The 25584-nt window shown below is 41.5% G+C and overlaps 2 protein-coding genes across 3 annotated transcripts; one reads left to right on the top strand and one right to left on the bottom strand.

Annotated features, from left to right (window-relative positions):
* Positions 1-1719: 1719 nt before the first annotated feature.
* On the top strand, positions 1720-20862 carry srpk1a (SRSF protein kinase 1a). Of its 2 annotated transcripts, none has more exons than XM_080734317.1 (16): positions 1720-1779; positions 2700-2754; positions 6403-6530; positions 6774-6882; positions 7049-7136; positions 7573-7660; positions 8203-8309; positions 8882-9047; positions 9414-9439; positions 9548-9773; positions 9999-10391; positions 10602-10702; positions 13494-13601; positions 13836-13905; positions 17483-17575; positions 19404-20862. In XM_080734317.1, exons 1-16 carry the CDS (start codon positions 1767-1769, stop codon positions 19586-19588), a joined length of 1956 nt encoding a protein of 651 aa, XP_080590443.1. In that variant the 5' UTR covers positions 1720-1766; the 3' UTR covers positions 19589-20862. The 2 variants fall into 2 exon arrangements, with proteins under 2 accessions (XP_080590443.1, XP_080590444.1); XM_080734318.1 differs by lacking the exon at positions 17483-17575 and adding an exon at positions 16132-16224.
* A 725-nt stretch (positions 20863-21587) lies between these two features.
* lhfpl5b (LHFPL tetraspan subfamily member 5b) lies at positions 21588-25157 on the bottom strand (the record flags this gene model as incomplete). The annotated part of the gene is given in 6 exon segments (XM_080732674.1): positions 21588-21692; positions 21695-21800; positions 24756-24757; positions 24761-24955; positions 24957-24971; positions 24975-25157. Coding segments are annotated over 6 exon segments (606 nt in total).
* Positions 25158-25584: the final 427 nt, after the last annotated feature.

Here is a 25584-nt window from a genome sequence, read left to right as displayed (position 1 = left end):
GCTTATTTGAATCAAAGAATTGCCATCAAATATACATAACTATGACTTGGTTCTGGAGCTTCTAAGAAACGCTATGCCTCTCATATGCCTCTCATATGGGTCCAAATATAATTCAGACAACATATGAGTAGACTATATCAGATAACAAGTATAAATTTGTATTATTTACTGTACCTAAAGACATGTACAGTATTTTCTGGAGCTTTGTACCCCATGTGTTTCTATAAGATCATATAATGTCTTTCAGTCCAACAATGCAGTTGGACTATTTATTCATTTGATAAAATAAGAAGTCTGTCCGCTTTATTATCCTTATATATTGTATGTGTAAGATTGAGGTCCAACCACACTGATACAATCCCTTGTATGCCCATATATGGAGATCCCTGATGTCATGAATATTAAGCCCATATCTGGGAATTCCCATACAGTATATGGACATACATACATGTGTCAGTCTCATGTGGTCTATGACGTCGTCACGTCAAACATCTATGATGTCAGACATCAGTCATCTCCATATTTGGGAAAATATGGCCACATTTTGTCCAACTCAAACAACCAACCAACAACCAATCTGTGCAATTTTTGGTCAAAGTTGTTCCCATGCCAAAGCGCCAGCTTTGATTGTATTAGTCATTGTATTAGGGATTGTATTACTGTAGTGTGGTTGTGTTAGGGATTCTATTAGTGTGGACAAAGGGTGAGGTCGCGCACATGGGCACGTGCATGCATCCGCCTGGGTGACAGCAGACTGCTGGGCGAGTGCTGGTGCTTTTGCATGATGGGATCAACTTTAACCAAAAAAATGCACAGACCTGGTTGGTTGTTTATGTTGGCCAAAATGTGTCCATATTTTCCCAAATATGGAGATGACTGACTGACATCATAGATGTTTGACGTCATAGACAGAGACAAAATATGTCCATATATGGGCATAAAAGGGATTGTATCAAGGCCCTTTCCCACTGGGTGTGATAAACACCACACAGACAAAGCCGGCATAATTGATGTGCCGACATTTAGTGTCCGGTGGGAATGAGCCTTTTGTGTGATTTCCCTAACAGGGCATCATCTGGGAATGCCCATATATGGACTTATTGAAGTTTTTGGGCCGGGTAGGGCGTAGAATGTATGCTAATTTGTAAGGCCAGAAGGGGCCTCGGGCCAGCCCAGTTAGGGCCAGGCCTTCATTTACAGGCCCATTGAGAACGCTGAGCTGGTTCGAGTCATCATTGTGATGTCAGAACAGGTCAGCTATATCCTTCTGCTGACCTGGTCAAGTCGTCATTGTGATGTCAGAACAGGTCAGTGCAAATTAATTCTGCTTCTATTTCTTACTTTACTTTGTAGCCAAGATTACAAAACATTGACCACTTCAGCCCTGCTCACAATGCAAAAGGTTTTTAAAACATTTGAAAACCTAAAATAGTAGGCTACTTTCTACTTTCGGTTTAAGTACATTTTGATGCCAATATTTTTGGACTAGAGTATTTCTACATTGCAGTATTGATATATTATAAGAAATATATATAATATATATTAATAAGAAATGTGAGTACTTTTTCCATCAGTCCCTGGACATAAACATAAACAGAACGGTCCAGGCATAAATGTGCTGTACCATGATCCAGGTCCAGGCAGGTATTAATGCAAGGTAGGCGGGGACGCTCCGCTTGACGAAAGGGAACGAGCGCGCATGCGTGTTGAAACATTCGACCAACATTTGCTAGTCAAGCTAACGGCTAGCACCGAACCCTGCGACCATGGAGAGAAAAGGTAATCTTTACAGACACTATCTGAACGCCTGTGTATCGTTACCGCGGTGCTCCAGACAACGCGACGAACGCGTGTTGTTATGAATGTTAACGAGTCGTGCCACCGCTCGCTTTCAGGCCAGCGGCGGCGGAGGAATCGAACCGACAACGTCTGTCACGCACTGTTGAGCTGAAGCTAACGTCGGCGTCAATAGAAACAGGATTAGCCAGCCTCGGTCAACATGCAGCTGTAATTCATCACGTATGCAGAAACCGAGTGACAACGTAGTCGTTGCTTTATATGTCGACTGTCTAAACAGCCTGTTAGCTGTACATTTGCCACGTACTAAATGTTAACCCTTTTCTGAGAAAGGTTACCCTGATGTAGCGATAGCTAGCTCAGTGTGCAAAGCTAGCACATCTAGTTGTCTCTGCTTCAGACAAACCATGAACCGTTCGGTAGAGACGGTAACACAGTAATATTGTATAGCACACTGGTTCTCATCTCAAAGTGGGGTCCATGAACCCACAGGGTTCCTTGAGTCAGTTCCGGGTGGTCCCCAGCTAAATGATAGTTAGAAAACCAAATGGACCCTTATGGGTCTGTAACTCAGAGGGTACAGATGTACCCTAACGGTTCCATTTGTACACTCTCAGAGTTAAATTAACATTGATTTTACAATATAGTTTGTGGCTTCAGAGATATAAATGCTATTAAATGGGGGCCCGTAGCCTAAAATGCATGTCAAACTGGCGCTCCTTGAAATTAAAATGGATGGGAATCACTGCTAGAGCCGTAAAAATCTTCTCTTATGGGGGTCCCTGGCATATCTTTTCAAATGGGGGTTCTGCGGGCTAATAACTTTCTGGGGGTCCTTGACTGGCTGCATTGTGCATGGCCAATTATTTAATCATTGAATTAAGTCTGTTTTTCTTTGACAGTGTTGGCACTCCAGGCAAGGAAGAAGAGGGCGAAAGCTAAGAAATCCAGCAAAAAGTGAGTACCGGTAGTTGTTGTTGCCCCAGCTGTGGGTTGTACTTAGTTTGGACCAGGGGTGTCCCACCAAATTCTGGGCCCTGGGTACAAGGATTCAGTGCCGGCCCCCCATTAATGTTCTTCATAGGGGGAGGTGGTTTAACCCATTTAGACTGGGAAGTGGGAACGCATTATTACGCATTATTTTGTGCTTAAACTATAGCAGATATACAAGCTCACAGTGCGGCACTGAGTGCTGTTCTGCGAGCTTGTAGATCTGCTATTTTTGAAAAATCGTTAAAATTTGTGCAAGTCTTTGAATATTTCAAATCCTTCTAAGGTTTTTAGAAAAAACTATGTTTCTGGTGCTCAAACCTTTTCATGTCAAGGACCTCCAAAATGATATGCATTTGGCCACGGACCCCCATCTAAAAATATTAAGTTCCAGTGACACCCCCAGAAGCAAAATTTTAGTTAAAAAGAAATGCATATATTCAAAGATTTGCACAAACTTTCACAACTTTCAAAAATAGCAGATCTACAAGCTTGCAGCAAGTGCCGCGCTGTGAGGTTGTATATCTGCTATTTTTCAGTAGCTAAAGTATGAAATAATTAAGGCCCCTCCACCTTGGGCCCTAGTAACTCAGTCCCACTCCCCCCCCCCCCCCCCTGTGAAGCCCCTCGTTTGGACTGAATGGTTGCACGTCACTGCAGGTGTCCAAAAAAGGACTGGACACACTGGCAGTGTGACATACACGTGCTGTGTGTCCTGTACACAAGTTGTGAGGTCAACGGCTGTGTCTGTAGTAAGATGATCTTTTAGCCTGGCATTGATTTGTCAACGCCAAAGGCTAGTTTGAGGCTTGGCTTTTCTAAGGATACATAATGAAAGAAAGTACAATAATGGCTCATAGGCCATTGATATTCTTTTAGAACATGCACATGTTCAGCTCCTTACTTGAAGGTATAATGCAGTAGAAAGTATAATGTGTGATCGTCTTGGGTGATATAAACTGCTGTTGTGAAAATAGTTCACTAATGATTGCACTGTGGCAATTGGCATTGTTGTCAGAGCTATGAAAATATTCATTTTACGTAACGTTACCCCCTATTGAAATGTAAATCATCAGCACTCAGTGTTTTTGTTTAACATTCTACTATTTATGCCATTGCAGGCATCCTGCAGAGCATTACATAATATACCCAGTGCTATATTTAAAACAAGAGAATGATGAAGCCAGCATCAGCCCACTGAAGCATGACATTTCAATGAAAACAAATTTACCATTACAGATGCATAAACCCTGATGTGTTAACCCGGTGGTGAAACTGACATGGCCGTGCTTTGCTAATTTTGCTTCATTTAGCATTCTCAAGAAATGTGTTATTCTTTTTTTTTTTAACTATAGCTTTTCATGTCATAACCGCTTTCCTACATGTACCGAAAGCCGTAAATTCACTGGCAATTTTCCATATTGGCATAAAGTGGGAACAGGAGCTGGGCTTGATTTCCGTAAAATGTTCCATGAATTCCCCACTCTCAACCTAGTATAATTTACGTAACACTTAACCTGCAACTGAAGTGGGAATGAAAGTAAGTGTCAGTTGACCGTTACTGTATGATGATTTGATTTATGAGCAATTATTTTGTATTTGAACAATTACTTAACCTTTTAAAAATGTTCGAGTCGACTTGAGCACAAGTCAAATTGTGTCGAAAGTTACATAATGTTTAAAATCCCATCCCTAGTAAAATATACTATGCTTGTAAATAAACATTTTGGAGTGAATCTCACTCCAACATTGTGCTTGGCAATGACAACACGGTTGCCTGTTTACATTAGGCTTGTCTCTAAATGTTCACCTATACAAGAATAATGTGGTCAGGTGTAACAAGGATTCACAGATATCTTTTCACATCCACTAACATTGCACCACATTGCAAATTGTCACATGTTATGGATTTACAATGAAAAGATGAGTGCAATGAACATACAGAAGATACGCACCACTAGTCACTGACAGTGGTATGTGCACTGACAGCTAGAAGGCTCTCAGTCATCTTCAATACTTTGGAGTGAAAGGGCAATAGTGAATGAGATGTCACTGGAAATGCCATGTCTGTTGAATCCTCGTAGGAAAAAAATGCTTTATAGAAAGGACAAGGGTGTAAGGGCACGTGAGCAATATAGCTGAGGTGGGATTCGACATGGATAAACTTAAACATAGATACTTCATTGGCCGCTGCTGATGAAGCAGTGCGTCATCACAGCCGCCATATTTTGTAGGGAGAGTAGTGCCTCCTAATGTGTGTATGCTCCATGTATAGTATGTCTAATGAAGCAGGAGGTCTATTTACAATTGAATCACTATAACTTGCTGAATTCTCAATCTTCACACGGTTTGGTAGTTATGTTATGATTAAAAAAAGTATTACAGTTTTCATTAACAACGGTTAACAACTTTATTTTAAATAGATTGTAACAGTAATTGTTATAAAATATGAAAAAGTTTTAATCTCAGGTACTCATTACAACTCTATATATTTCTTGCAGTGGGTTTATGGCAAGCTTCCCTACATAATATGGGGCCGGCGTTGGTCAATGAGACGTCGACATTTTTATGTCTTTGGGATATAGAGCCTAGGACGCTGACATTATTAGCACCTTAATTGATTGATCCACAGGTGCACCTCTTTTGTTTTAGTGTCTTTGCCTGAGATCCTGTGCACAAAATGCATCTGGTATGGTTCAGTACTTATGTTGGCCAAAATGACTACAGTTGCATCCAATGCCGCCCATGTTGTATGCCGAGTACAATCAGTTCTGGAAAAATTCGGGTCAAATTGCAACGGTTTTCTTATCTTTTGCGTGCCTGTCCATCGTGCATGGATCTTACATGAACATGACGCGTGTGCACACCGGTCAACGTTCGCTAAAACAAAAAAATGACAGTGAATTTGAGCTGCCGTTCTCTAGTTGGCCTCAGCAGTGTTTTCAAAGTAAGCAAACAGTAAGAAACAGTACAGGAGAACGGCTTCCTCCGGCCAAAAAATGCGTTTCCGGTTCCGGGTAACCCGCCCAGAACGGAAGCTTTACCTCTATGTTACTTAGTAACACCAGAGCTGCGATCCAATTTTGGATTGTTTTATATCCACAAATTAAAATACAAAAGGTGTAAAAGGCATTTTTTGGCATATGATGCCATTGTCAAAAAAGGCGTAAAAGGCATTTTTGGCAGTAAAAGAGTTGAGATGGAATGAGAAAGATGTGGGTGTGGTGACAGTACAGTATTGCGGGCCACAATCACTATTTGTCAGTTCTGGAGTAGAAGTAGAAAATTACCACAATCCTGGTTGATGCAGCTAACTATTGCGGTGTGCTCATTTAACCCCATGAACCATATTCTGGGGCGAACATTTGGCCAAAATAGCAAGCTCACAACATATTGCAACGCATTGTGAGCTTGTCGATTTTTGGCGAGGATATTTAGTTTAAGGGGGGACTCTAGACCATGGAGTCTACTTTAATGTCTACTTCACATAGATGGTACATTTGTAATAACGAATACACAAGTCCAAGCTACTTAACAAACGGTCAGGAAAGTGTTCTATGGCCTCGAGTCCTGATGAGTTCTCTGATTATTGGCATCAATACGTTTGCCCTGCAGGCAGGCAGCCCATCCGAGAGCTCAGCCGCAACCACAGCCCCAGCCTGAGGCCTGGCCGCAGGAACCAGAGGAAGAGATCCTTGGCTCTGATGATGAGGAGCAGGAGGATCCCAACGACTACTGCAAGGGTGAGAGCCCTGTCTAGCTCACTGTTTCCCCAAATCCTTTTTTAAATATTTTTTAAAATACCCACGCTGTGCCCTTGTAGATCTGCTATTTTCACTAGTTTGGGTCCCGGGCAAACGTCCAATCTCTCTTTTGGCTCTCGATTTAAAAGGTTTGGGAACCACTGGTCTATTTGACTCTACCCTGGCTGTTCCTGTTACTTGGCTGTACATTCAATGATTGTTCTCTCTCTGTTCTCTGTCTAGGTGGTTATCATCATGTGAAAATAGGAGACCTTTTCAATGGAAAATACCATGTGATTCGGAAACTAGGCTGGGGACACTTCTCCACGGTTTGGCTGGCCTGGGACATTCAGTAAGAGCAATTAATTACCCTGTCAGTTTTCTTCTTACATTTTTGTTTACTTTTTTTGTTTGACTCCTGAAGTTTGTAAGGATACAAATTGCTGCCAACTGACACAGTTATTGTTGTTTATGTTCAGTACTTCCTGTATGAAAGTTAACATGCTCTGTGGTTGCAGGGTGAAGCGGTTTGTTGCTATGAAGGTGGTAAAGAGTGCAGAGCACTATACAGAGACAGCGGTGGATGAGATTAAACTCCTTAGATCTGTAAGTAGCTCATATACTGATTACTGAGTGCATTATTAATCTTTTCTTTCATGGGAAACTTGAATAAGAATCACCTTAATCAGCATTGTCTTGCTTGATGATGCCACAGAAGCATTGACAATTTGATTAATTTCATATTACCTAGTGATGTGGTGCAATAACAATTGGACCTCTCATGTAGTGGCATTAAACACTAGACAGTGCAGTTTGTACATTCCCTCCCCATACTGTAATCCAGCTATGTGTTCAAGCAGCATTATTGTACACTGTGTACCTATGACACTGGTCCACTGTCCCATGAGGAAGTGAAACCTGTTCACTCCTAAAACAATGCTCTAGAACATTAAATCATTGTGTATTGTCATAATTCCAGTATTACAGTCTGCTTCATGCTGTTTTATTAAACTTCTTTTCTTTTGTGTCTCTTGTTACTTAGGTAAGAAACTCGGACCCTGATGATCCCAAGAGAGAGATGGTGGTCCAGCTGCTAGATGACTTTAAGATCTCTGGTGTCAATGGAACGCGTATCCTTTATAGCCCCCATTACCTCCTGGTATGTTTTCGGTGACCCAAGTGGAAGATGGGACTCTTGTGAAGAGGAAAAAAAAGTTTGGATTGTTCCTCTCCTTGGTGTCAAATTTAGCTGGAAGCCAGCACACTAGTAACGGTGTAAAACAACAGGTGATGGGGCAACCCAACCATTAACCAGAGAGTGTACTGTACATGCATACAGTATGTTCTGTTAGCTAGGAATACCTGCCTGGAGAAATGGGACCACCACTGATCCAGCTGTCCTCAAAAAACCTAGGCGAAAGATGTAGCTGGTACTTCCCAAGATCATTCAGTGTTCTCACACCTCCCTCTTAACATACTTTCTCTGTGTAATGTCACTTATTCTTGTGAAGGTGAAATAACTTTAGGGCCTCTTGCAACAGAAATATGTGTGGCCTAATTCACTACAAAACACACGAGAAGGACACACTGCAACAAGGCCAAGCTGTTATGCATTCACAGTCTGGCTTCACTTGTATTGACACTTTTTGCCCCCTTGACTGCGTTGTGTCAGATGTGTGCATGGTGTTTGAAGTGCTGGGACATCACCTGCTGAAGTGGATCATCAAGTCTAACTACCAAGGCCTGCCTCTGCCTTGCGTTAAGAGTATTATACGACAGGTAACCTGAAACCACACTTTTAAGTTCTCTGGGGCCAAACAACACTTTCCTCACTCATCAACTGGTAAACATCCAGATTAGGCTGGAGAAAACAGTGCCCATTTATCATCATAATTAAATTGGCCTTTATTATAATAATTGCTTTTCATGTGTTTCTATTTCCATATTTTTTAATCTCCCCTGCAGGAAAAAGTGGTATCTGATCCTAGTTTTTCTTTCTTCTGTCATTTACTTTTATGCTTTATGACTTTGCTTCTGTTTATTAATGATTTATGACTGTGCTTGATGTTCTTTGTTGCTGATAAATCGGGGGATGCTGCACAGCTCGTTGCCACGATGCAAAATTGATTTATTTAAAATGCAGAAACCAACGTTTTTCGTGTGTGTGTGTGTGTGTGTGTGTGTGTGTGTGTGTGTGTGTGTGTGTGTGTGTGTGTGTGTGTGTGTGTGTGTGTGTGTGTGTGTGTGTGTGTGTGTGTGTGTGTGTGTGTGTGTGTGTGTGTGTGTGTGTGTGTGTGTGTGTGTGTGTGTGTGTGTGTGTGTGTGTGTGTGTGTGTGTGTGTGCGCTCCAGGTTCTCCAAGGCTTAGATTACCTTCACACCAAGTGTCAGATCATTCACACAGACATCAAGCCAGAGAACATCCTAATGAGTGTTGATGACCCCTACATCAGGAAAGTGGCTGCAGAGGCTACAGAATGGCAAAAGGCTGGGGCTCCCCCTCCCTCAGGATCAGCAAGTATGGGATCTCTGGATATTAATAATTAACTAGATAACTATTATTCTTGCAGAATAAAAGTATTACTATTTTCCTTTCAATACCGTTATAATCAATATATTTTAGCATCGAATCAATATACCTTTTCCATCGATCAAAAATGGCATAATTTGACTGCTGTAATTACTTTCTACTCAACACTCGGCATGGAGAAAAAATCTAAATGGTAGATTTTAGTCATTAATCTACTGTTAGACGTTAATGATAAATTAAGCAGTGTCGACTATAGGCTTAAATTAGCATCTCTAATGGGATTTTGCTATTGTGTGCATATTCTATACGCACAGTGTGATCAAACTTATCAAAACTAATTTGATGTCATTTCAGTAAGTACAGCACCTGTGCCAAAACAAGTAAGTTCACTCAAGTTATTTAATTAACAATACATCAGCATGTTTACTGTCATTCCTAGTGACTGGGTTTCTAAGTGTTCCTGTCCTTGCTATCGCATTCTGATGCAGACACACAAGATGTCCAAGAACAAAAAGAAAAAGCTAAAGAAGAAGCAGAAACGTCAGGCAGAGCTGCTGGACAAATGCATCATGGACCTGGAGGAGATGGAGAAAGCCCCGGAGATGCGAGAGGAAGAGGAAGATGAAGAGGAGGACCCACAGTCTCCCAAAGCGCGGGCTTGTGCTCCCCTCAGACAGGTGTCCCTACAAGACATTGTTCATGACGAATTGGCAGGTAAGTTAACAGACTAAACTCTTTTTGTCATTTCCGCTTTACTATGATAGCACCGTGAACTGAGAGACGGGAGAGAGGGGCGATGACATGCGTAAGGGTTGATATATCACACATACATATACTTTGTCCCAATGCAGTTTGTGTGAAGTGCAAATGTGAATATATCGGCAATTGACTTGATTTAAATGAAGTGATCCTCAGTGCCACCCTGTGCAACACCCACAGAGTGCAGTGTGAATACAAATATGCGGCTGGGACCAGAGGAGCTGTCAGAGGTGAACTGCAATGGCCTCTCTCATGTGGACGAGGGGGAGGAGAGGCAGGCCCAGCGGAGGGAGCAAGACCAGCACAATGGCAATACAGAACCCACAGAAGAATGCTCCATGCAGGAGGGCCAATGCAATGAGTCCCCTCATTCAATTTGCAATGGTGTGGACTCTCCTGAGCTTGAGGACACTGAGACTGAAGGCAGGGGAGGTGTAGTCAGTGTGGTGACTGACAGCGGGTTTTCAGGTGGGCTGAAACAGGGAGAGCTTGAGCCCAGTCCGTCTCCGGAGGAGAATGAGGCAGAGGAGAGGCCTAACAGTCGATACGATACCCAGGATGGCGTCGGAAATGGTACCTGACCTTCTACTGTTAGACCTTCTAACAATTGAATTTATATGCTAGTTGTTAAGACTTAAAGGTCTTCGAGGGATTTTAATGACCGAGTGAACTATGAAATATTGATGTTTTAATGAAGTCCTGAAGTCCTCCTTTTATATATGTTTCAGTCTCTACTCATTTCTCTCTCTTTCTTTCTGTCTCTCACCTTGCCTGGTGGCACAGCCAAGCTTGGAGCAGGAGCCTTGCTCATCAACCCCCTTGAGCCGCTCAATGCAGACAAAATCAAGGTCAAGATTGCAGACCTTGGGAATGCCTGCTGGGTGGTGAGTTGGCTGCTAATGACCTGAGGGATAAGTACGTGATTAGAGACCTTCCCGCTAGTGACACGTTCACTGTCTTTTACCTGCCTCAATAAATAGATAGACGGGGTCTGCATCTGATTAGGTGTATTAATTATGTGGTTCTTGAGTTGCACAGTTACTATGGGAGTATTGTGTATTGCAATTTAAGTTTGTTAACCTCGCGTTATTAGACTTTCCACCTCGGAGGATGGCTATGCCGTATCAAGGGTTTTATTGAGTATGCCCTAAAATGATGATTCCCTTGAACACATTATTTTGGGTTAAAACTGGTTCCGATTTGGTTGTTCCGGCCAAATGTAGTCCCTCTGACTAGAACATGATCGCGATTTATTTCCGCTTCCGACCGGATCAGAAACCCCAAAATGGTAGTGACCCCAGGCTAGAAGTTTGCTAACCTCTAGTTGGTCATGTGGCAGGGTGTAGACAAGCACGTGTCTCCTCCGATACACATGAAGTTGCCAGATGCTTTTCCTGTGACGGCTCCATGTTTATCGATAAACATGTTTTTAATGATGCATGTTGTGTTGATACCCCGCAAACTAAATAGTGCTCCTTTAATGCGATAAATGGGAGATGGACTTTTTAGGAATTAGGGATGAGGCCGAATATTCGGCACCGAAAATTTTCGGCCGAAAATGGCTAAAAATGCATTTTCGGTTTTCGGCTGGATAGCTTTTAAAACCGAATAGTTGAGCACCGAATAGTGTGAAGGACAGGGTCAGGGGTCCTCAATAGGCGGACCGCAGTCCATGTCCGGACCGCGGCACATTTCTGAGAAATCTCCGCACAGTTGTATCTGACGATCGGACTGACTGTGTGTGATGTGTGTTTGTGTGTGCGTGGGTGTGTATGTGCTGATTGTGCTCATTCGCTCAAACACATACACAGGCTCACAAGACACACCCCTACGCCAATTTGCAAGCCCACAAAGCGTCGCGGGTGCAACGTGCTGTGGGCTTGTAGATCAAAGGTTTTCCTTCCCTCCGAGTCTCCGACGCAGTCTGCTCTCCATGCTGCTCCCCCCCCTCCCCTCTCCTCTCCTCTCCACACACTCATGCCGCTCGCTGCCTTAAAAAAGTTGCTAAAACCTCTTGGAAACCATTGCTCCCACTAGATTAATAACTTAGAGATCTTCTACCTTTGGCTGTTCAATTGGAGAGGACAACAGCAACACATTAATATCCACGATGTAAGGCTCCAACTGCTTGCATTAGACGAGAAATGGTCGCGAAACTCGCGATGCGTGATCATGCGTCTTTAACAATGTGATGTGTCGTCGCATATTATTGCCAGCTATCCTAGGCTGTGTTAGGTTAATAACTATGACTCGTTGACCCTGATTTGACTGGTCATTTGACATAGTCAATCAGCACAGTCAGTCTGGCTTGTGCAGTACGTGTGTCAACTAACTGAATGTCAAGTAATCCTCTCCCCCTCACGCTAAGTTCCACTTTATTTTCCATTCTGAACGACAAGCCTAATATTGCATTTATGCTCTTTAGTTTCCAATAATTAAACTATAAGCCAGTGTTTTATTGCTACACAATAAATGTAAATAATGTAGCCTACTCTACATGCATAAATAATTATCCATTCATCCATCCATCCATCTTCAACCGCTTATCCAGCATCAGGTAGCAGGGGTAACAGTTCCAACTGAGATTTCCAAAGTTCCAAATAATAATAATAATAATTAAAATAAACAATTCTAATGATTATAATAAACATACATACATACAGTACATACTGTATAAATGTATCCGCCTTATTTCGCCTTCGCCTTTTTTTCGGACCTGGACCTGTTTCAAAAAAATATTTCTGGACCTTCAAGATTTGTATTTGAGGACCCCTGGGCCCTAGATCATTTTGCAACATACAGTATGTGCATTTGTTGTTGAAGGCCTGGCTGTTACAGCCCTTGTGTTTACAATAATATTTTGTTGTAGGCCTAGATCATTCTGCAGTTTTAAGCACCTTGTTCTGATGCACTTTTATCTCTGTAGGATACTACAGAAATAGTTGCACTATTTTGACTTTGTTTTATGCTAACATTGCAAAGAGAAAATATTTTATTTTGTTATGTGTGCATTCAAAAGTGAGAAATAAATGTTTTATGGAACCATATGGTGATTATTATTTAAGTTAGGGTTTGCCATAATCAGGTAGCTTTACAACAAAGGTACAGCAATGGTACAAACATTTATTATACAAAATAAATTATATACATGTATTATTCGGCTATTCGGTATTCGGTATTCGGTGGAATGTTTCCAGTATTCGGTATTCGGTTTCGGCCAAGAATTTTGCTTTCGGCCCATCCCTATTAGGAATGAATGAGTTTGAACGGTCTGTGTATTTTTTGGCCATTTGAATTCAGATTTTACATTTGACAAATGAAAATAGGAAAGTGGTCCAAAAGTCCGTCTTCTGAATTTTTATTTCCTATTTTAGAAATGAAAATCGGAAAAAGGTCAGTTTTCTAAATACTGTTTAGAAATGGTTAAATAAAACTTAGAAATTGGTATTGTAAAACGAATTGAACTCAAGTTGAACGCGTGGGCATGTTGCTCTGTTTAAATAGGGCTGTTTACATGCAGCTGTTTGCTCATTTACAATTTAGGCATTTTAGGCAGACGCACTTATCTAGAGCGACTTACTATAAGCATGATAAGCACATACATCAATACTTGAACGCTGGTTTTGTTCAGCAGGTATTATTGAGGATAATGGTTTGTGTGTTTTACTCCCACAGCACAAGCACTTTACAGAGGACATCCAGACACGACAGTACCGCTCCTTAGAGGTGCTTATCGGCTCTGGATACAGCACACCTGCAGATATATGGAGCACTGCTTGCATGGTGAGCTTGGCATTCAGTCTGCTCATTTGGATCACAATCTAACATTTTAGAAATTTTCCTATGGCTAAGATTGTTCAGTATATTCTGAAAATTGTAAGGACCTGAGTGACACCGGGAGAGAGGGATATTGGTGATAGTAGAACTGTTGTGACTGCAGTAGATATTGTTCCCAATGCACACTGCAGTGTCTGTATCCGGTAATTATGTCCCTGTTTATCCCTGCTGTCTCCTCAGGCTTTTGAGCTGGCCACAGGGGACTACTTATTTGAACCGCATTCAGGAGAAGATTATTCCAGAGATGAAGGTACTGCTGCTGCTTTTCCTGTCCGCTCTCTCCTTTTAAAATTGTCATAATTTGAACAGCATTAGCTCTTTCTATTGTGGTTTTCTTATTGATGTGGAAAGTGGAAAGATTACAGCAAAGAGCTATATTCACTTGTCAGTCACTTTTAACCATAATGCCTACTGTAAAGGCTCGATGCAAATCTTAAACGGGTTTTCCTTTCTAATTGACTGTCATTGCTATTTTGGTATTGTCTCAGAATATTTTTAAATAGTCCAAGTCTTTTGCAGTGGGCATTGCAGTTACTGTATGTTCTTGACAGCACATCACTGCACTGTTTGACAGTACAGTAATATGCTTGCTCTAATTTATTTTCCCATTTCTATTCCTTTTCACAATAATGAATAATGCACATTTGATTGAGTTTTGATTGGTAGTTCTTTTTGTTTTAGGGGGAAAAAAGAAATAATTTTATATATATATATATATATATATATATATATATATATATATATATATATATATATATATATATATATACCGGTGTATATATAATTTATTCACACAACACATTTATTCACACAACACAAGCCTAATCATGTCATGTAAAGTACCACCTCTATTCCTGTGTCTATTCCCCCTCTAACTCACAGTGCCACATTTCTGTCACTGCTGAAGATGCTGATCCACCTCCATCTCCCCCCTTCACTTTCTCTTCACCTCTTCTCATCCCCTTCACACTCCTGCACCTCCCCTCTGCTGCTAGACCTATCACAATTGCTATATAATCGCATGATGGCAATTCTTTTTACATAACACATCAAATAGTTGCTGGCACGTTGTGAATTTATAGATCTGCTATTTTCACTATTTTTGGAATGGCATATATCGTTGCTATGTGACATGTTGTGAGATTGTAGATGTCATTTTCTTTTTCTTTCTTTTTCTTTTTTTGCTATAAGTTATGTTAGTTTTGTTTAGTTAAACATATATCTGCCCTGTGCAGTTCTTCTTTACAAAGCCTAAATGCCAATGTTAAATTCCAAAAACACAATTAAATTATTAATTGTAATTATTAGGCTATTAATTGTCAACTAAAGTTTTGTGATTGTGACGGACGGCCCTACCTTAAACTGCCTCTGCTGCTGAGTCCTGTGTACAGGCTTGATTGGGATGGGGCACGTCAGCTATCTGCTGAGATGTAGCCTTCAGCTAATTGGCACTCCTTGCACTTTCCACCTTTTTTCATGTATTCTACTTGAACTCCTCACCTTCTTTTTTCCCCTTTTTTGGGGGGTTAATATTCTGCTGGTGGTTCTGCCGTTGCAGTACTGCAACTTAATTAGGTTACAGGCCTGTACCTTAACTTGGCAGGTGTCGTCACTATTAAATCTACCATCCTCTTTTTTTAATGTCGGCATGACGGCTTAGGGATGTGGCTCTGAAATGATCCGTTATTATTTTTTAAGATTTCTTTTTGGGCTTTTATGCCTTTATTGATGGGACAGTAGTGACAGGAAATGGAGGGAGAGATGGGGAGTGACACGCTGCAAAGGCTATCCAGATCGGGAATCGAACCGGCGACGCCGCCCGGCATCCAAGCCTTTGTGGCAATGCCTATGTGGTATGCGCCTGGACCAGTAGCCCAGCGGGCACCCCCCAGTTACTGATTTCAGTTACTGATGGCAACTAATAGTGTAAAAGCGATAGGCTTATGGGCTCCACTCTATCCTATGAGGGCTGCTGGTGAAACTAGACAACAGGGGCATTTCTTCCCAATAGACCATGGACAGCCATTTGGGATGAATATTAGTAGGAAAATGTATCTAGATGTTATTTAGTGCAACGTTGTCCTTTAACTACAACATTATAGTTATAGCTGATAACAAACATTCTAGACTGTATTTATTTGTATGGCTCTCATGGTGGTTTACCCCTGCTCGTTTCCTTAATTCAAACTTTTTGCATCTTACTGGCTTATGATATTGTCATGTACTAACATACATTACCCAAGTGTAGCTGCGACTGTCTGTGAAAACACTGTGGTCTTCCCAAGCAAAGCATGTCATACTAGGCTGTCATTCTCCATTTGTTAATATGTTGTTCTACATGGCTCTGTTGTGCTCTTTTCTTCCACTTCACCTTACTCTTTCTTTCTGTTTTTTTTTTCTCCCAATACCGTTTCTTTACCACTTCAACCACTCCTTGTTCTGTTCTCATTCTACTCCTGATGTGCCTAATCTCCAGATCACCTTGCTCTCATTATTGAGTTGATGGGTAAAATCCCGCGCCACTATTCTCTGAGTGGGAAATTCTCACAGGAATACTTCGATAAGAGAGGTACGCCACCCTGTGTGTGTGTGGCCTGCTCTGGGAACAGTTGGGAAGAAGGCCGGATAGGGATGGGCGATGAGCCCCTGACAGCACTCTTTACACCTGCCAAACCTGTTGGCGTGTGTTCAGGCCCAAAAAGTAAAGAACCGACCAACACATGTATTTTACTGCAGAGATCATCAACAAACTTTTGCTGGAGTCTCAGTCCTGCTTGATTTAAAAGCATAAACCGCATCTCACTAATGAATTTAAGCAACAAGAGCCCCAGCTGTAGTTGATTTTGAGCTGACATGTACAGATAATGATTTTAATGCTGACTTTGGTCCAGAGTTTGTTTAAAAGTTTAGCTTTTAGTTTTAATTATCGTTTTTATCTGTAGGACATAAACAGAAAGCGATCTACTAAATGATAAACAGTCCTTCATTTGTAGAAGGTACACATACACTGTAAAGTCCTGAGTGTTAATTAAACTATTGTGTACAAATGTAACCAAATTGACTTGTAAGCGCCCATTTGGTTACATTTGTATACTCTTGAGTTACAAAGGGATAATAAATTGGCACTGAGGTTTTTACTGTATAGTACTATCTGATGTTTTTCACCAGGCGTAGTTGGAACACTACTCATACTGTTGTTGAAAGCAAACATACCTTATGATTCAACCACCTCTTGCTTTCTGCCTCACAAGATTGGAATTTGGAATATAATAGGCCCATCACTAGTAGGCAGCTAGGCTTATCACATATTCGAGTGGATATCTGCCATCCTTCTTCGGTCACAGTGGAACTGGGACTATTTTCTAGGCCATTTATTTTTTGAATTATTTTTCTGTGTGATAGGAGAGGAACATTTATCTCTGTCTCAGAGGATTATTGTGGTGGAAGCAGCAACCATTTAGCTCAGGACTTCCTGAAATGCATAGCAAGACTATTGTTGTTGCTCTCTGCAGGATATGAAAACTAGTGTTTTGATAACGATGGCTCCCATGGCAGAACATAAATTATGCATTCCTCCCCCCCTCACCTAGTTTAGTTTGAGATGCACAGGGAAGACCACGGCATCCACTGCGGTGTCTGGTGGCCTGATTCTTCCCCACTAGATTTTCCCCGTGAGTGCTGTCAGCCTGAACCCTCTCCCTCGTGGCCTTCCTCCTACTCACCCAGGGTGGGTCAGTGATTGACACACTGTCTGATGAATCTGTTGTTTGTTTCGTTTGTCTCTCTTGCCTTTTGTTGCCATATGCCGGGCGGTTCTGCCCGTGTAGACCACATAGCGTTGATCATTGAGCTTCTGGGGAGTGTCCCTCGCAAACTCATTATGACGGGCAAATATTCCAAGGACTTTTTCACCAAGAAAGGTAAAAGGGGTTTTTGAAGTTTCATAGATCATTAGTTGCTGCTGAAATATTATCGATGTCTCTATTAATTATCAATATCTTATGTCTTTAACCCATACACTGTAGATGGCTTGATGCCACACCGCTGTTAATATTTGAAGTGTTTCATACATGCACATACCTTGGGTAACATTATGCATGATGATTTATAGTGAATAATAATGGATGAGGTGGAGGTAAAGAACTCCTGCCAAGTCTGTTATTTTCCTAAATCAAAAAACCCTTGGTGTGCATTATCATATTTATACCATGGCCACATAACATCAGAAGAAAAAAATAATACTTTGAGGTAAACCGCAAACCAGTGGTGTTTTATTGGCAATGTTTAACTGTTTATTACTGTTATTGTTATATGCAGTTTAATATTTTGAGAGAAGAGTGATTAAATAGTTGAATTGGACTATTGTTTGATGCATCCCAATATCATAAAGTTTTTAGGGGCCCCTTAAAACTACTTGAGGCCCTGAGGCTACTGACATATCGGAGACCCTCCACAAACCCTGAGCTCCTGCTAAACTATATATACAGCGATGGCACAAATAATTGGTTCATAAAAGTAAAAAGGACTTGGTCTGGATAATTAACAAGATGCATGCACGTTAAAATTAAAATCAAATCAATATAAAATGGAAGAATAGACTGTCAATCCACATGATAATCCACAGATGTAATTGTCAGTAAAGTAAGATGCTACAGTACCTTGAGATACAAAACCACTCTCTGGACACATTGACATGTCTCTTTGAGAAGTATCTCTTATTTGGTTTATACTGCTGATCAGAAGCAGAAAAGTCTTGAAGTTTGATTCTGGCAGGATTCGACCCCATGTACCCCATGTTGGTCTAACTCTAAACTATTGGCCTGAGTCAGTACTGTAGGGGTCTAATATGTCTTTTACTGGCAGTTCTCCTCCAGTTGACTAAACCCCTCTTCCTCCGCAGAAGGGAAAGAAATATATATTTTAATTTCTAATATAAATTATATTTAAATCAATGTTAAGCTCATGTATCATGATCCTTGGAGGCCCAGGACTTGAGCCCTGGTAAGCCTGTGCATTAGGGTGCCTGTCTGTAAACCTGCTTGACAATAAAAGATGAGTCGTTTCTGTGGCCGTGGTACAAATCTGGCTAACATACTGTGGTTTACATGTAAATGCTTACATTGATTTAATTAAATGACTCGACAGAATGCCCTTGTTGCTGAATGTCGTTGATTATCAATGTGTGTACAACACTAACACACACTAATGTTCCCAAATGATTACAGCAATCACAACTAGCTATTGTCAGTCCTGTAAAACTCTTAGCCTGATTATCTTAATCAAAGTAAGGTCATAAATTATCAGCATAAACTGATAAAACATGTTGATTGCTTCAATCTCTTGGTTTATTTTTTGAAGACCTATAATTTTAGTCTCTCCCCCCTTACCAAGTCTCAGAATAGGTCAGGAGACAACATACCTACACTCAGTGGCTGTGAATCACAAAGCTACTTCCATACCGGAATAAAAAAGAATCATGCTTGTATGTATTCTAAAAACACAAATTATAGGATCATTTCCATTTAATTTGTCTAATCTCGAGGAAGATTGTGTCACATCCCCACGACCCCAATTATAAAATGGGAACTTCAGACCATGAACCAAATAGTTAAAATCAAACCGTCTCCTTAACCTTAATCAATAATTAGAGTATTGCTTTCATGCAAACATACCACGTTGCCGTTGTTTTTGCTATGAACCTATGGTAGTGATGCTGAGCAATGGGATTGACTGCCGTTGTCCACGCAGGGGATCTGAAACACATCACAAAGCTGAAGCCGTGGGGGCTGCTCGAGGTGCTGGTCGATAAGTACGAGTGGCCGCGCGAAGAAGCGGAGTGCTTTGCAGATTTCCTGCTTCCCATGCTGGACCTCATCCCTGAGAAGAGAGCCACGGCAACAGAGTGCCTACGTCACCCCTGGCTCACATTCTAGTGCTACCTTCTGACCACTGCACATCCTTTTCTTCCTTTCTACCCTCCCTTCTCTTTCTCTCTCTCACCCTCCCTCTTTCTCTCTCCAGAGACTGCAACAGATCACTTTCCAGTTTGGGCATATCTGAATATTTATTTCTCTTTTATTTTTTATTTTTGATTCATTGTTTCTTTTTTTAATCTTATTTCTTACAATGTTCTTGTCATTGAGGTAATTACTTCTATGTATGTTCGCTTTGTATTTGTTGGCTCCTCTCTCCCTTTCTCTGTCCCTTTGTGCTGATGACGTTAAAGAGTCCAGTGGGGTTGTATTTCTTTGTTATACTGGCTCAAACTGCTGTGCTCCGTTCACTCACCTGTTAAGCAAAGCCCCACCCCAAACCCACCCCATCTTTTGTAATGCTAGCGACTCGTCCTTGTTTGGTTTCACTCCTGCACTAAACCCCAAACAAATCAAGGATATGTAGCATCTATTGCTGAGTTTTGTCTCCATTAAAAAGTCTTGATATCCACTTTCTTCCTCTTATAGACTTAATTAGTGCTGTGTTCTCTTTGTTTATACATTGTTTTTAGATTGTTACATCTCCCCAGGCATCATTTTTGTATTAGGGTAGTATTAGGAAGTTGCACATTGGGCTGGCAGATTTAGACTGGGTGTAGCAGTGCGTAGCAGTGCGCGTCAGAATCACATGAATGGTTTACTATCGTGACATCCAGAGCTCTCTGATGCATTAAGTCATGTAGAGTAGACATAGTGGAAGTCATTGTCACCTGATATTTAGTACTATCAATCGGTTGTAAGGAAGATCTTTCATTGTCATGGGAGGCTGGTATTCTCATACACTCTGCGTTTCAGGAATATAATGTTTGGGAAGGTTTCAACAAGTTGTCATGTTAAGAAGCCCAATTTAAAGGGAAAAACGTTAAAATAAACTGTGTCTGTATATACCTGTACCAAAGAGTTTGCCTTGTTATGTATATTACAGCTGTGTACAGTTTTTAACAAAAATTACAAATGTCTTAGCTAAGGTTATTTAGCTGGGTAGTAATGTTTTAATAAAGCATTTGGAGGAAGTGTGCAAGCTCATTTGTTTGTATGGCCAACTGTTCAATACTTTAACCATATTGTTTCCATAGAAATAGTGAGCTCTGATGTTTATATAATGGTGTCCTAAATTTATCATGTCAAATTATGTGTATAGGCCAGGGTGTTAAGTGTACAGTATGCTATTTGCATTACTTTCAAAGGTTAAGAGCATTTAGAGATGCGTTAATTTACAGGACTTGTACCACACCATACAATAAAACCGATGTCCATACTATGGAATGTACCACACCATACAATAAAACAGACGTTCATACTATATGTACGTGTATGTGTTAGTCCAGTTTTTGTCACTCAAGTTGACTGGCTGTCACAGCAAAATGCATTGTACAATAGGATGTACATGTCAAATGTATAGTATAAAACTGCACCAGCGTATTATTGTATTTTATTAAAAGGAAGCTTTCAAATGAAAGCATTCAGCTCTGTGGAAATGGCACCATAACCATAAAGAATGCTTGTGTTGATATTTAAATGTCAGGATGGCCAGATTCCCAGGCTTGTATCCCATTGTATTACTTCTGTTCTTGATCTGTAATAGGAGAAAAACTGCATTAATGGATTGTTAAATTCAATAAGTATTAGTTCTTTGTTCGCATTAGCTCTTAAATTATTAAAATTGCTCTCTTTACCCCCAATCCTTAGTTTCATAGCGCCCAGACTTCTTTAATGCCACGTTTAACACTAAACAGCCACCAGAAGCACCTACATTTAATCGATCAAGCTCAAGGCATCAAGTTGAGTCTTCTAAACTATGTACAATGGGTAAGCAGGTTCACATTCAACATATCTGTTGCCACAATTAGAAACTTTGACCACATCCTATCACTCTTTTAAAGAGTTCCTGTACCTGAACCACGGACAAGCTCTTACCCCCTTCTCCTGCTCCCTCTACTTACAAGTCATCTGGCAGCAGCTTGTCATGCCGGTTGCCCAGGGTGAAGGCAAGAAAAGCCAGGAGGACTGCATCCAAGATGCTGATAATGGCGAGGATGTACTGTAGGCCCAGCGCACCGTACAGTTCCCCAGAGTGTACTTGTCCGTCCGCTGGCCGCACATTCTCTTCACCGGTTCGGCATCCCAGCCAAGGCTGGTGGGGAAGTAAAGCCTGATTTATACTAATTGCATGCCAGTGTTGCGCACCATAGATCGCTACAAGCTTGTTTTATTACAAAAGTAGCAGCCTACCGGTGTGTGTGTTTATATACTATATATATATATATATATATATATATATATATATATATATATATATATATATATATATATCAGCTGTTTAAGTGGGCACCTAAACATTGTGGGCACCTCAATGTAGTTTGTTTTCTCCCAAAAGGTAGTCTGAAATAATGTAAAGTACATGATTTGAACATGCAGGGAACATTACCTAGATTTACCCTTCAACTTCTTGTTTGTCCCAAATGACTGGCTAATGGCTATGCAGGCTTAGTACTTGTAGAAAATTAGGCCTTAACCCATTTAGGCCTAACCTATAGAATAGGGCTAAATCAGAAATTAGCCTACAAAACAAATATGTTGCTACATACTGTACATGTACTGTAAGCCCCTCCCAAACAGCAAAATGTGTTCCCGGCCTGAAATAAAGGGTGCCCAGAGATGTCGGTTGCCCACTCTTCTGGTTGGTGTTTTTTCTGTGTCTGTCTAGCAACAAACCATCACCCAATACTGAATCATGTTACATCATAACCAATCTGTTATTTGAGGTGTTACTATCAGAGTGGAAACAGGATCTCTTGGCTTCTAGAGTGCGGTTGACAGAACTACACACCCTCTGGACACAGGCCACTCCTGAAACTAAAGAGGTGTGGGTCACTGTAGTGCCCAACTGGAGAGAGAGAGAGAGTGTGCGTGTGTGTGTGTGTGTGTGTGTGTGTGTGTGTGTGCGCGCGTGTGCGTGCGTGCATGCGTGCGTGCGTGCGTCTCTAAATCTGCATATTGTCATTGTTTTGCAATTCTTTGATTGTAAAAGAAGTTACCTTAAAGGACAACTCTGCACTAAATAACATAGAGGCTCATTTTCCTCCTTTATTGATCCCAAATGACTATTGGGTCTATTAGGCAGAAATGCCCCTGTTGTCCAGTTTCCCCAGCAAAACGCAGCAGCCCTCATAGCATAGAGTGGAGCCCATAATAAGCCTATCTATCGCTTTTAAACTATTTGTCAGTAAGGGCGAGCTGGAAAAGTGCCATTTGGCATATGCCAGGCAAGTGCCTTTTCCCAAAGTGGCATATGCCTATGCCAAGTCCCGTAAAAGACGCACTTGGATTGGCCAGTACAGTCACTTTGGCAGAATGTTCACCCCAAAACATGATTTATGAGACTGGCGGCTCATGTGGGACAACCAAGGCACACATAGACATCAAAGGGGGCTTGAGCTCCTGCCCTTTTATCCATCTGTAAAAAGTGCCCTCTGCAGAACATGAATGTAGTTTTTGCGGTTGAAATAAATGCAAATGCCCCTTTTCCATGCCATACCTGAAGGCAGCATTCAAGAGAATTACCTTGTCCAAAACTCTTCTGAACTTGAATGCACAATCTTATGTTGAAAAAACTGCCCTCTCTGTGTGGGGAAATCTCGCTTTTGCGAACGCCCATCATTTCGACCCGAGGGTTAGCGACTCACTCCACGGAGATTACGGTTAGGGTGAGGGTTAGAGTCGGGTGTCGAAAAGATAACATGTAGTAACAGCGACACGCTCCCCTCTGTATAGAAGTCCAGGAGAAGTCTGTGGAGTTTGCATGTTCTCCCCGTGTCTCCTAGGGTAGATACCCTCACAAAAACATGCAGTAATCCTGGTCTCTATAATGCCTCCCCCTGGCCAGCCGGGCGCCTGATGGAGGGGAATGGAACTGGTTGGAATAACGTGTTCCTTCCACGCGCTACGTCCAACCGGGGAAGCTCCCCCTGTCAGGTGATAAGAAGCGGCCTGCTCACTCCTCATGCATTGAAGGAAGCATGAGCTCAGTTCGGGGCCCTCCCCAGGTTGGCAGAGGGAGAGTAGAGCCCAGGATTACAGCTTAGGCAATTGGCACCGGGTGAAAAAATGGGTTACAAAAATCGTGGGATAAAAGTTTAAGAAAAAAAAAAAAAAAAAAAGTAGTCCATGCCGTTACACCACATCTCCAGTATTGACTTGATTATGCTTAGTTCAGTGTGGTATCAAGTAGCATTTTGAGCTGGGAGGTGTGCTTGCTTTCACCAAAAGGCCCTTTTAGAGATTTCAGCCCCTGCCTCTCTAACATTCTCTGCACGTCCCTGCAAGGCATGGATGTGTTTGTAATGACAACTAGTAACACATTCATGGAAAAGAAAAAAACACATTTGACTGCAACAAATAGTGTAAAAGCGATAGGCTTATGGACTCCACTCTATGCTATGAGGCCTGCTGGGTTCTGCCGGGGACACTGGACAACATGGGCATTTCTGCCTAATAGACCCCATGGACAGCTCATTTGGGATCAATAGAAGTAGGAAAATGAGCCTAGATTTTATTTAGTCTGAGTATACAAAACCCGTGGATAAATCAACATTTAAGATTTTACAGTGTATAAATGCCATATTTACAAGACCTGCCATTCTATATTTTCAAATAATCCCGCTGTGATTGATCGTTCATATTGGCATATTCATTTGGATCATAGGGTTAGGGAGTCAGGGACTGACCCTACAGTATATGTGTAGCCTACTAGTCTTAATTTGCATTGTGTAGCCTACCCTACATGTTTTGTGAACTTCTTTCCCTGGCTTACATTAGAACATGATTGTCTTTCAATTTACCTGCGTGTGTCTTGCCTCGACAGTCAATGGAAGATTCGATCACTGACACGGTGTGACACCTCTTGTTGCCTTTATGCAAAAGACCCCTATTGTGTTAACCTATATAGCTTATTGCATCAGGTGGCAATTCCTAAAATAATTTCTTAAAATGTATTATTTTGGTTCCATGTACCTAGGCTACTCATTTCGTGTGAGCCACACATTTCGGCCGGTTCTGTTGAATTTCATGATATGGTGTTCCCTCTGCTCTCTCTTATGCCAGTTACATTCAAGAACAAATCTTGTAGACCAGCCCTGCGCTGCAGAAGAAAAACAAACTGAAGCAGAACATAGAGCCCACGATCAGCAGCATGGAGGTGCCCACCATGAACATAGCCGTCCGGAAAGCTCCCGAAGGTATGCTGGCGAAGTCCAGAGCACTGCCCTTGCAGGTCAGTTCCGAGGTCAGGGCATTGCCGATGCAGTACGTGAAAGAGGCCAAACTAGCCTTCCTGCAGAGTGTTCACGCTGTCGCCTATCCAGTAAGGCTGAATGAAGACCACAACGGTGATGATGGCAAAACAAATAGTGAAAACGGCCCACTTGACACCAAGGGCGCGAGAATTCCTCACATAATTGGTGTGATAGATTTGAGCAGCTTCTAAGGCTGTTATCAAGTTGGTTGTCATCTTCGGTGACTATTGAGTAGCCCCAATAAACCTTTTCTTTAAATAATAAAGTTAAAATGTAAACATATCACTTGCTAATCGTACTAGAAAACCACCACGTTTTCCATAATAAAGCCCCGACTTTTGCAACGCGGCCCCTGGCAGCTTTGCTTCGGGCTGGGTCAGGAGTTAGTGAAGTTTCAGCACCCTGGACAGCAACCTCTCCCCTTTAGATGACGTAGCTGATTCAGAGGTTGTGGACTGTAGCCTTCTGGAGCTCCAGTCTGACTGACAGTGGTGTAAAGTAACTAAGAACATTTACTTAAGTACAATTTTGAGGTATTTGTACTTTACTGGAGTATTTCCAATTTCCAATACTTCTACTTCTACCCCACCACATCTCGGATCCAAACATTGTAGGCCTACTTTTATTCCACTACATTTATTT

This window comes from Nannobrachium achirus (genome assembly GCF_963921795.1).
Source record: "Nannobrachium achirus genome assembly, chromosome: 9".
In the NCBI taxonomy this organism is placed as follows: Eukaryota; Metazoa; Chordata; class Actinopteri; order Myctophiformes; family Myctophidae; genus Nannobrachium; species Nannobrachium achirus.
Note: the sequence above shows the minus strand (reverse complement) of the source record. Positions and strands in the feature narration are given on the sequence as shown.

Excerpts from the sequence above, each read along its gene's own strand:
- srpk1a (XM_080734317.1), top strand. Across the intron at positions 7,661-8,202 it reads CTCTGGTGTCAATGGAACGC|ATGTGTGCATGGTGTTTGAA; the intron begins GTATCCTTTATA and ends GCGTTGTGTCAG. Across the intron at positions 10,703-13,493 it reads TTGGGAATGCCTGCTGGGTG|CACAAGCACTTTACAGAGGA; the intron begins GTGAGTTGGCTG and ends TTACTCCCACAG.